Source organism: Drosophila navojoa, chromosome 3 (genome assembly GCF_054131105.1).
Source record: "Drosophila navojoa isolate 15081-1374.11 chromosome 3, UAZ_NAV_1.0, whole genome shotgun sequence".
NCBI lineage: Eukaryota > Metazoa > Arthropoda > Insecta > Diptera > Drosophilidae > Drosophila > Drosophila navojoa.
In genome coordinates, this window is record NC_142891.1 from 869,437 (window position 1) to 880,991 (window position 11,555).

Consider the following 11,555-nt stretch of genomic DNA (forward strand, 5'->3'; position numbering starts at 1 on the left):
ATAAGGCACGATATATACACAGAGATGCCGTAACATGTGGAATTTTATTTTAACATTTAACAGCTACTTTACAGAGCCACTTAATGTGCAATAGTGTAGTTAACATAATATTTGTAATGCAAGTACAGGCTGTTATTCACATTTCTATTGCCATGTTAACAGCCTCAAGCAATGTTAGTTAACCTATATTCCTAGCAGTTATATATATATATATATACTACCTCTTATTTTGTGTAAATCTTAGTGAAATATCATCATGAATTGTTATACAAAGAGCAAGTGTGAATAATATTTGTTAACCAAACACTCTGTTAGCATAATGTAATACAACTGTTGCTAGATATCAGCAATATTTCAACTAGTTAATACTCAACTTCGTGTATATATGAACTTTGATGACTCGGCAGATTCGAGCCCAACATTTCATGCACCATTTGACAGGAATACTCACATGGCGTGCAGAGTATACTAACATTAGCCACATACAAATACATTCCTGGATTGTTTACAATGATGCTGTCAACATTAGCCAAACGACAATGGAACTCCCGTCGGACACATAAAAGACAAGAGAACAATGGGAAAAGCCTGCGAGTAACACGAGCACAGCAAATGGGTTAAAAGGTTGCGTGGAGATGCTGATGCTCGTTGTTATGGCAGCTGGGGAGCTGGGGGATCTGGGGGGCTTTCAAGCGTGTCATTTGCTAAATAAAAACGTAACTGATTTTTTAATCAGAGTCTGGGCTTTGTGTGTAAGTGTGTAAAACAAACTAGAACAACAATAAAACATTACAGCAACATGAGCGACCAGGAACGAGCTCTGAGCGACGGCAGAGATGCATCCCATGTCAACGATAGCGATAATGAGGCTGATGACGTGGGCGAGGAGGAGCAGGAGGTGGAGGGGGAGGAGGACGAGGAGGCCATGCAGGCAGCACTAAGGGAAATGGTTCAGGTGCCCGATATTGACCCCAAGCAGAGGCAAGCGCCAATCAGGCAACCGCCAGAGCCCCGCCACATTGGCAATCTAATTGAGAGACTCAAGAAGACTGCGTCGCCAGAAACACAAAAGAAATGGCTCAAGACAGTGACAGATGTGGGAATTCAATCGGAAAGCACCGCCGTCGACAAGCAGAGCACTCCCGAACACAAGCCAAGGAAAGCAGAGCCCTCGGGCGAGAGACTGAAGGAAACAGCCATGCCGCCAGGCACTTCGGCTGAGCCGCTGCCCACAGAGCAACAGCCCGAATCGGACCCAATAAAAAAGCCCGAGGCTGGCACGCAGATGTCGATGCAAAACTATTTGCAGCTCGCAGTTAAGCCCGAGCAACTGGAGCACACAACACCAGACGAAGAATCCAAATTGGAACGCATTGAAGCTGCGTCCAGGCCCAAGTCGTATTTTCAAATCAGGGATGAGGCCGAAGCTGCCATTGCTGCCTTAGCAACTCCAGCCAAAAAGGCGCATGTCGCCGTCAGACCAGAGATGGTATTGGAGCCAAGCAAGCACTCGACAGGCGCGATTAATATACTGACGGGCTCATTTCGACGCAGCCTCAACTTGGAGCCCAGCGATGAAGAGCCACCAACATCGAAAGCATTGCCCGAGGGCAAGAAGACAAAGTTCTTCACTAATTTGCCATTGTTTGGTCGAGGTAGAACAGAATCCTCGGCTGTCGAGAAATCGACTGCAGAAGTGCCTAACCAGGAGAGGCACACCACACAGAAGGCAACCAGCAGCTTTTTTTCTAATCTCACATCGTTTAAAAGAAGTCGACCAAAGCCCCATGAGAAGCAGACTGAGTCTATCAACATCACTGCCCCCAATCTGTTTGTGGATGAGGCAATGGAGGCTACCGAGGTTCAGACCACCCCAGTACCGAGCACGGGTGTGATTGGTGCACGGTATTCTCCAGTACCGAGCACTGGAATCATAGATACCGGGACTACTCCGGTGCCCAGTGCTGGAATAATAGATACCGGGACTACTCCAGTGCCGAGTACTGGATTCATAGATACCGGAACTACTCCAGTACCAAGCACTGGAGAGATAGATGATGGGTCTATTTCAATACCAAGCACTGGACTAATTTATGAAGGCTCTACTCCAATACCGAGCACTGGGGAAATAAACGAATCGTCTACTTCAATAGCAAGCACTGGTGTAATAGATGCTGGGTCTTCTCCAGTGACAAGCTTTGGAGTAATAGAAGCACGATCTCCTCCAATACCGAGCAAGTTAGTGATAGATGTGGGATCTACTCCAATTCCAAGCACCAGCTCAATGGTACAGGCCGAAGAATATTTCTATGACCCGGAAGCAGAAGGTGAAGACGAAGAACTAATTCAGTCAGATAACTACGGCGTAGTCACTTATCGAGAGCCTCTGATTGAAAATGCATCTACCATGCCCAATTACTTCAATCAGTCTGAAGAAACAGATGAACGATTGTCCAGCAGTTCAACCAACTCTAAAGAGTCGCTAGCTGAAAGAGCTTCATCCCAAGATGAAGAGACGGAATCTTCAATGAAATCTAATCGAGTTGAGGATTCTAGATCTTCAATTACAGCTAAGAACGGAGGCCATAATCTAATTCCAGGCAAAACTGCGAGTGCGAGAGCAGACCAAAGCATCAGTACAATCATATATAGGGAGCCCGATCTAGCTACAGCAGCACGAAGCTTAACCTCAACTAATCAACCTATCGAAGTCAATGAACAGCCCTCAACGACTATGACTGGCGAGGCCGAGCCAGCTAACCCTTTAACACGAACTGTAAAGGCCCTCACCTCCGCGTCTAGGCAACTGGAGGAGCCGATTATTAACTTGATATATAATTTTCCGATCTACGGCCGGAGTAGACCAACGCCAATCGACAGCAGCCCAGTAAGTGAGGAAACCCCCTTGCCAACTACTTCAGATCCAGTCAGCGTCGAGCAGCCGCCAAGTCTTTCCAGGATTGGCAGAGACAAACCATCAACAAATCAAGTGATTGCTCACGATCCGGAGAGCTCTACACCAATGCCTTGTGAGCCCAACATTGATATACGTACTGCTGTGCCAACTGATAGCGCCTGGGGCAGCTCAGCTAATAGTGCCCAGAATGAGTCGAACTCCAGCTTACGCCATCTGGTGCCAACTATGACCTACAGTGGAGCCTCTCACCTTACAGGACAGCCAAGAGCTTCGCCCGTTGAAGACAGTTCGGCTGTCGAAGGGGATATTCCGTCTACTAGCAATTCCTTGGCTACCAACATATTGCGCTACTTTTTCCCGTCAGATTCAAAAAATCACCCACAGCAGGATCACGTGCAGCAAGTCGCGATGCAGCCGTTGCCCAATGAAGTGATTATAATCCCGCCGCAGCTGCTGAAAGACAAAGATCACAAATCGGAGATCAGGAAGCAGGGCAACGATAAGAATAAGGAAAAGGAAGCGGCAAAGGATGGGGATGAGACGACCCAGTCCGGCCATGTGAGGCATTCCGAGTCGATGCGCACTCTGACCATAGTCGGACGGCACTCGCACATAACGACGACCTACCGGGATCATTGCCATTACGAAAGGCGCAACGAGGGCGTCGATAAGATCGCCAAGCGCAAGCTGATCATAGCCAGCGGCCTCTGTGTCACCTTCATGATCTGTGAGATCATTGGCGGCGTACTCTCTCGCAGCCTGGCCATAGCCACGGATGCAGCACATCTGCTGACGGACCTAGCCGGCTTTCTCATATCCCTGTTCGCCCTATACCTGAGCGCCCGCCCCTCCACGCAGCGCATGAACTTTGGCTGGTACCGCGCGGAGGTGATCGGCGCCATGCTCTCGGTCTACTTCATCTGGGTCATCACGGGCGTGCTGGTGTACATGGCCATAGAGCGGCTGGTCACGGGCAAGCATGATGTGGACGCCAAGATCATGCTAATCACCTCCGCACTGGCGATCGCCTGCAACATCATCATGGCCATCCAGCTGGGCCATGGGCACTCGCATGGCTCCCACGCCCACGGGGCGGCACATGCCCATTCGCCCAGGGAGCCGCGGCTGCGCCTGAAGCCGTCCGAGACATCCACCGTTCCGGCCGGCTCCAAGATGAATATTGTTAGTCCCGTTCTCAAGGAGCAGCAGGAGCTGCTGCCACTTTCCGTTTCGGCCCAATGCACCCGGGTCGACAAGGAGAACATCAATGTGCGTGCCGCCTATATTCATGTCATCGGCGATATGATTCAAAGTCTCGGCGTCTTCGTGGCCGCATTGATTATTTTCTTTAAGCCCAACTGGGCGTTTGTTGACTCCATTTGCACGTTCATCTTCTCGGTGATCGTCCTGATCGTTACCTTTCGCATCTTGAAGGACGTGCTGATGGTGCTCATGGAGGCGACGCCCGACTACATGGACTACGGCGAGGTGCAGCGCACTTTCCTCAGCATCGAGGGAGTGGAGCATGTCCACAACCTGCGCATCTGGGCGCTGAGCATCAACAAGATAGCCCTCTCCGCCCACTTGGCCATCAGCAAGGACGCTGATCCCCAGGTCATTCTCGACAAGGCCACCACATTGATTCACAAGCACTACAACTTCTTCGAGACAACCATCCAGATCGAAGAGTATACGCCTGGCATGGAGGACTGCAATCAGTGCATGACTCCCCAGGCCGAGGCCAAGACCGCCGATGACAAGGGCAAACCAAAGGATTACGTGAATGCCAAGGATGATGCCGAGTCATCGAAGAAATCGGCGATAACTTAACCTACAAACTCAGCCCGGCAAAGACTTTCTTCTTCTTTCTGTTGAAATTGCATTTGTATTTAGCCCGATTTCTTTTAACTTGGGAAATCTTCTTTTAATAAAGAAATTTTTTTGGTCGTAATCAATTCAGAGTTTGTGTCTTTGTTAACTAAAACTCTTTAATGTCTGTAGCATGTATCAACTTTTAAAGATGTATATATTGAAACTTAGTCAAATATCCTTACTCTCTTTATAGATGGTCGCCATATTTCCCTACCTGGATACCACCTGGTGCATTGCCACGAAATGGACGCGTCATATGGGTTTCTGCATCACCTACACCTCACTGCTCATGAAGACCTGGCGGTAAGTCGATCCCGCCCCCCCTCCCTCCCTCTCTCGTTCTCTTCCTCTAACTCTCTTGTCTCGCAGTGTCTCCTTGACATATCGCGTCAAGTCGGCGCATAAGATAAAGCTCAACGACCAGCAGCTGCTGCAGTGGATGGTTCCCATCTTGCTCGTAATGCTCATCTATTTGGGCACCTGGACAATTTCCGCCACGCCCTACGCTGAGGTGGTAAGTGACAGAGAGAAGAGTCAAGTCAATCGCTCAGCTATAATAGTCCTGAAACCTTCACAGATCTACGATCAGAATCACCTGAAATTCAAGCAGTGCTCGTACAATTGGTGGGATCACAGTCTGGCCATAGGAGAGGTGCTCTTCCTCGCCTGGGGCATCCGCGTCTGCTACAACGTGCGCAACGCGGAGAGCCTCTACAACGAGGCTCGCTTGATCTCCTATGCCATCTACAATATAGCCATTGTGAATATCGCCATGGTGGCTTTTCAGTAAGTCCAGCCAGCAGCTGTCGCACCTGTCGCACCTGTTGACGTTCTCTATTTAAATTGTTTTTCCTTCTGAAGAGCTTCACACACAATTTCAGTCTTTATCTTATTTATTTTTTCTAATTCCTACGCATGTCCTGGCATTTTATCTGCCCACTGCCACTGCCACTGCCACTGCCACGCCCACAATTTTAATTAAATTCCCTGGCTTTGTGCGCTCGCGCATTTCCGTTGTAATCCTTTTTGTCGCCCTGCAAGGACATGCTGTCAGCCTCCACAGCTGTCTATCCATCTGTCAGTCCCTCAGTCCCTCTGTCCCTCCGTCTGTCTGCCTGCTGCTTGCCTCTCGTCCCGCTCCGTCCGTCTGTTTACACAGACATTCCACGGATTTCATTGCCAAGCTCTTGTCCGACTCTTGCCTTCTGCCTGCCAAATGGAAATCCTTTCAAGTGTTTTGATAATTAATGCAATTTGTTGTTGTGTTGTCCACCTCGCCCTCTCTCCTTTTCCCCTCTGCAACACTCAACTTGTTGCCCTCTGTACTTGATGCTTAAGGCTTAGTCGTAGGTCAAGTTCCATTTCATGAAGTTTTCCGAGTCTGTCGGGGATTCAAATTGGGTTAGGTTAGGTTGAGCTGAGTTGAAAAAAGGTTAGGATTGATATAAGTAAATTAAAAGCATCTTTATACAAGTGGAGTAGGGCATTCGCTGACTGAAAGAGCGATTAACAATTTGATTGATCTAGCTGTTGAGGCTGATTGACTAAAATATACGAAGCGGGTATATAAGCCGTACTTACACTCTCCTAATCCATGTAACTCCGTATCTTGCTGCCTTAAGGCTACTCTAACTTTTCTCTGATATCCACCGCTCTCTTTCTTCCCCCTTGCAGTGTAATGCTCTTTCCAAATGCTGGACCCGACTACAAATACATGCTGGGCTTTGTGCGCACCCAATTATCCACCACGACGACCATTGCCCTGGTCTTTGGCCCGAAGATAGCGCGCGTCCTGAAGGGCCAGGGCGATAAGTGGGATCAGAAGGCCAAGGTGCGCAGCATCACAGCCTCGTTCTCGCTCAATGGCGTGGGCCTGGTGCCGGAAGAGTCGCCCGATCTGTACCAGGAGAACGAGGAGCTCAAAGTATGACAGCCAATGCAAGCGTGTAAGACTTTCCTTAAGCTCAAGCTCTTCCCCTGTGCAGGAACAAATCCAGAAGCTGGCGCACCAAATCGAGTTCATGAAGACTGTGCACATGCAGATGAACAACCGACATCTGAAGCCAAAGCCTGGCGGCTACTTTACCATCACGTCAACCTCATTCCAGGCGCCCTACAGCAAGAGCACGGTTTCCACGGCGCAAACACAAACCGGCAAGGATGAAGGGTAGGCAACCATTATGATAATTTAATTAGGATGGAATTAAATAAATACTTCTCTATATTGTAAATCCGTATATGTTTAATCCCAACAATCCCGATTTCTTTGCAGTTTGACCGGCAATGCGACGCCTTTAAAGTGCAAATCGCCGAAGGGCAAAGTCTGACGCGGTCAACGAAGTGTTAAAGATTGCTCAATAAATCTTGTTGATAAGCATGGAAGGGAGGTCGTGGATAATGCAATTGATTTTAGTTTCTACCAACAAGCAGACGAGCAGCAGCAGCAGCAGCAGCAGCAGCAGTGGCGGGAATTGGAGCAGGAGGAGCTGGGGCTGGGGCTGGGGCTGGGGCTGGAGCTGGGCAACGATTCGGACTTGCTGCGTCAGTTCCATCGCATCTTTGCGCCCATTGTGGAGGACAGCTTGCAGCTGTACTACGAGCTGAACAGCAAATTCGATGATGATGCAGTGCAGCATGTACGCATACATCGCACTGTCGCCGAGCTGAACGAGTTGACCAGCAGCGAGGAGGAGACGCTGATGACGCAGCTGCAGTTGGCGCCAGAGCTGGAGCCGGAGCCGGAGCCGGAGCCGGAGCCGGAGCTGGAACTGGAGCTGCCCAGCGTGGAGAGCAGCTCAACCATTTCGACCACGTCGAGCAGCTGCTTGTATGCGATGCATACGCCTCCGCCGCCATGCCTCGAGTCGCCGCAGTCGGAGATCGGAGATGAGCCGTTGACCATAACGGAGCAGGTGCAGCTGCATGAGCCGCCGGGCGACAACAACAATGCGGAGCAGGAGGAGCACGAGCGGGAGCAGGAGCTGGAGGAGCAGCAGGACTCTAGCATCAACAACAACAACACCTCCTGCTCATTGTCCTCCACGCTGACGGATAGCAAAACTCTGGATGCTCGCACGCCCATTGTGGTTTGAAGTGGCGTCCAATTGGATTCCAATTGGGGTCCGATTGGATGTGGGTCTTCTGCTTTCTGCTTCAATTTGTGATTTCATTTACAACAACAACAGCAACAGCAACAACAACAACAACAACAGTAAACGCTTAATGTTTAAAACTAGTCTTAAATAATGTTTGTGTGTGTATGTGTCTCTAGCTCTGTCCCTCAACCGGGCGTAGGCGTCAGCCGTTGTTTGGGCGTGGCACGAAAGTAACCAGAAAGCGAGAGCTAAATGAAAGCGGAACCCAACGATGCGCCAATTGCGCAAGATTTATTTTATTAAAAAGCTCATTTTCATTTTAAAAATATTTAGGGAAAATTTAATTTTAATATTTCTTAATATTAATAATTATAAAAATTATTTTTCATGTAATATTATTTAATTGAAAACTAAGAAAAATTATTTATTTTTTAACTTGAACCCCATTTTACATTTTATTTATATTTTTTTTAAATATATATATTTTTTATAATAGCTCAGTAGTATTTATTTTTCATCAAATTTTAAATTTAATAATTTACATTTAGCTTTTTAAATTTACATTTAACTTTTCTATTCAGTTATAAAAATGCTTTAGACTATCTTATAATATACTATCCATGCCACGCCCAAAAATTAAACGACTTTGCCTAACATTGAACTTTTGAACTTCTAAATTCCCTAATTTGATTGGCTTTCGTTTTTAGCTTCTTACACATACGTCCATTTATTCTGGGTTTTCAAACATCTCTTCGATCATTCATCAACAAAATAGAGAAAAGTTACGAAAAATTGAGCAAATTTTTTTCACTTCGTTCGGATCGTCAAGGAACTTGGAGGAGTCACTGGCCGTGGGGAAGGGATGGTAGGGGTAGTTGGGGGGCCAGTTAAATTGTAGAATGTCAGATGGTAAAGCTCATAGAGCTACGCCCCAGGGCTTAGCCTGATCTTGTCCTTATTTCTCTCTCACTCTCTCCCTCATGCACCTTAGCAAAGAAAACGTAAAAGAAAATTCCTTATTTTCACGCACCCACACAGAAAACTTTGTTGCAATTCGATTCGACTTTCGACCTTAAGTATTATAATCTAGTCAAAATTAATTTACTTAACTCATCGTCAAGCTATATATATCCAATATATGAAGGTAAGGTTAGCAAAAAGAGTCGATTTTAGTCTAATTGGTAAAAAAGGCAGAAAATAAAAAATTAATAAATAATATTTGAATTTTAGCGTACAATTTTTAACAATAAAATATATATAAAATTAAAAAGAAAAAACAAAAACTGTTAACAGTCGCGCAATTTTTCAGAAATAGTTGGGCATTACGTATATAAAGTAAAAAACTTACAACAAATTATACAATTAATTAACAGTTAAGTTAATGTTTAATTAAACGTAAACATATTTTAAAAAAAAAATCAAAAGAGAAACAAAACAAAAATAAAAATTGCATAAATAAATGTTGATAAAAATAAAACGAATATAAAATGTTATTTTGTGCTCCACTAGGGAATGCTCGACTAGGAGATACCCTGATCCACATCACACAAGGATTATCCCATACCCAATACCCATCGGGGATCTTAGTTACTTTTGTCACAGGCTCCATTTATTTCGAGAGTTCCCAGCAGATTCAGTCACAAACTGTGAGTTTTCATTTTATCACTTTTTCACCCTGGAATCGAAATTTAGATGTCAACGGCGTAACTAAAGATCAGCATGGGCCGCAAGTCTGATCCTGGTCAGAGTCGAGTACTCGACGAAAATTTCGAGTGTCTGATGCGTGTGGCTAATTGCATTGGCGAGGACTTGGCGAGACCGAAGGATCGCGAGATTTGCTTTCAAACCCTTGAGGATCTGTCCAAATTCAATAGAAGTACCTCGAACGTCACCAAGCGTCATGTGCGCAAATTTCTCGCTTTCTATTTGCAGGTGCTGCGCTGGACCCAGGTCCATCAGCCGCTGGGACTATACGAGAAATGGGTGAGTAGGGAGACGGGGAGAGAGGGACAAGGAATGAGAGTTGATAACTTTTGCCCTCGTTCTTTCCAGTACAACACACAGTCGAAATCGGATAAGGGCAACCAGGAGTCGGACGAAATGCATGTCTGGCTAGAGCACGGGGTTTCCTACCTGGCCATGAAGCACTTTGACGATGGCTCCACCATTGTCTACTCAGCAGTCGCCAGGAACCCGGACAACGGCTGGGCAGAAGGCGGACTCAAGACATTAGTCTCTGGGGGAAACACCGCAGAGACGTCAACTACAGAAGTTAGATAACTGTATATACATTTAGTTTCGGCACTCTGAATCTGACTGATAAATATAAAACAAAAATACAAACCTTACATAGATTTCTCTTTGTCAAGTATGAGATTTCTCGCTTCATTTCTCGAGATTCGGTGTACAACTGTGGTGGCTTAAAGTTAAATACAAAATGTGGACGGAATGTGTAGCAGAGTGTATAAAATTTGCTTAAACTAAGTGTAATGGGAGCTTCCAAGTAGCTAAAGAAGGCACTTCGTGAAGGCAGCTGGACTAGCTTCCTAGCTGCGCATGAATGCTGCTGCGGCTGCCATCAGGGCGAAGCCCAGCAGCAGCTGCAGAGACTTGTGCATGGTTACGAGGCTGGCGCCGTTGCAGCTGTCGCTGGAGCAATAGCACTCCTCCCAGTACACGCCGTTCTCGTAGACGCCCCAATTGCAGACGCCTGTGACACCTGTGTCCGAAACCGACGCACAGCGACGTATTACCTGACGCCAGCGGCCATCCCCTAGGGGAACACAAAGCAGATATAACAAATGAGAGCAACAATTGATCGGCAACTACTCACAGATGAAGCCTCGGGGTCCCTGCTGAATCACCTTCATGCAGAAGGAGCCTGGCATGTGGGACTCATCGCTGTTGCACTCAATGGCAATGTGCTCGGTGCGATTGAACGCTTTGTAGGCGCCGCAGCTGTCGTACCCCTTGCGATCTTGGTCCGATGAGCACTGGTAGCAGCGTATGGCCAAGCTCCCTAGACAAGTGAGTAATTTCAATTAGTTAATGCTGGCAGACCACACCCAACATTGGACAATTAGCTAAGTAGACAATACAGCCTAATTAGCTATAAGCAACAGATTACCGCAAACATTTAGTGTGAGCACCAACAGGGCGCAGCGTGTTAAGCTCAGCATCATATAGCGTTCTTGTTATTTGTGCGTGTAAAAAGATTAAAAACTAAATTTACTTAAACAAAACAAGATGCTATGTGTGGAATGTGACCGTAACTAACGTTGATATTCTGTGTGAATGGTTAAAAATCATGGCGGCGGGTCGATTGCAGTACTGTTGGCCATTTACAGTGTTGGCTGCTGTAATGAATGTGGCGCGGATTTAAAAATGTTTGCATAAATGCAATATTAAATTATTCTAATTAAAATAAATTTTACACTTCAAAGTATTTGATGATATGTAAATGCATAGAGTTTTATTATTTAGTACAAATTGAATTAGTTATAAACATAAAGGTATACAATGTGACCGTATCAAATGTTAACATTTTGTGTGAATTGCAAGCAACTGCGTCGGTGGGTCGATCAGCAATTGTAACTGGCCATGTACAGTGCTGGTGAGCAGAGTTTGGCGCGCATTTTGAACATGTTCAAGTATGCGTAATAAAACGAACC

General features: G+C 46.4%; 4 protein-coding genes across 4 annotated transcripts in view; 3 read left to right on the plus strand and 1 right to left on the minus strand.

Moving 5' to 3' along the window:
- Nucleotides 1–9,167, plus strand: part of LOC108649859 (putative G protein-coupled receptor CG31760) — a 38,557-nt gene extending 29,390 nt beyond the window's left edge. The window contains 6 exon segments of the mRNA XM_089257150.1: nt 4,983–5,092; nt 5,159–5,303; nt 5,367–5,575; nt 6,464–6,713; nt 6,775–6,956; nt 7,062–9,167. Of these exon segments, the coding sequence (XP_089113276.1) occupies nt 4,983–5,092; nt 5,159–5,303; nt 5,367–5,575; nt 6,464–6,713; nt 6,775–6,956; nt 7,062–7,881 (1,716 nt within the window). The 3' untranslated portion in view covers nt 7,882–9,167.
- ZnT33D (Zinc transporter 33D) lies at nt 669–4,859 on the plus strand. Its single transcript, XM_018098228.3, has one exon. It carries the CDS (start codon nt 800–802, stop codon nt 4,745–4,747), a length of 3,948 nt encoding a protein of 1,315 aa, XP_017953717.2. The 5' UTR covers nt 669–799; the 3' UTR covers nt 4,748–4,859.
- Nucleotides 9,168–9,565: 398 nt separating the features above from the next.
- LOC108649864 (uncharacterized) lies at nt 9,566–11,185 on the minus strand. Its single transcript, XM_018098940.3, has 3 exons — nt 11,012–11,185; nt 10,718–10,903; nt 9,566–10,657 (listed from the first exon to the last, which is right to left on the minus strand). Exons 1-3 carry the CDS (start codon nt 11,064–11,066, stop codon nt 10,431–10,433), a joined length of 468 nt encoding a protein of 155 aa, XP_017954429.1. The 5' UTR covers nt 11,067–11,185; the 3' UTR covers nt 9,566–10,430.
- LOC108649863 (uncharacterized) lies at nt 9,579–10,227 on the plus strand. Its single transcript, XM_018098939.3, has 2 exons — nt 9,579–9,867; nt 9,937–10,227. The coding sequence occupies exons 1-2, from the start codon at nt 9,604–9,606 to the stop codon at nt 10,162–10,164; spliced, it is 492 nt and encodes a 163-aa protein (XP_017954428.1). The 5' UTR covers nt 9,579–9,603; the 3' UTR covers nt 10,165–10,227.
- Nucleotides 11,186–11,555: the final 370 nt, after the last annotated feature.

What these genes read in the sequence shown, in the direction of transcription:
- LOC108649864 (XM_018098940.3), bottom strand. Translation starts at nt 11,066, where the DNA reads ATGATGCTGAGCTTAACACGCTGCGCCCTGTTGGTGCTCACACTAAAT. An exon ending in GCTCACACTAAATGTTTGCG is followed by an intron (nt 10,904 to 11,011) that starts GTAATCTGTTGC and finishes TCACTTGTCTAG; the next exon opens with GGAGCTTGGCCATACGCTGC. An exon ending in GGGACCCCGAGGCTTCATCT is followed by an intron (nt 10,658 to 10,717) that starts GTGAGTAGTTGC and finishes GTGTTCCCCTAG; the next exon opens with GGGATGGCCGCTGGCGTCAG.
- LOC108649863 (XM_018098939.3), top strand. Translation starts at nt 9,604, where the DNA reads ATGGGCCGCAAGTCTGATCCTGGTCAGAGTCGAGTACTCGACGAAAAT. An exon ending in TGGGACTATACGAGAAATGG is followed by an intron (nt 9,868 to 9,936) that starts GTGAGTAGGGAG and finishes CGTTCTTTCCAG; the next exon opens with TACAACACACAGTCGAAATC.
- ZnT33D (XM_018098228.3), top strand. Translation starts at nt 800, where the DNA reads ATGAGCGACCAGGAACGAGCTCTGAGCGACGGCAGAGATGCATCCCAT.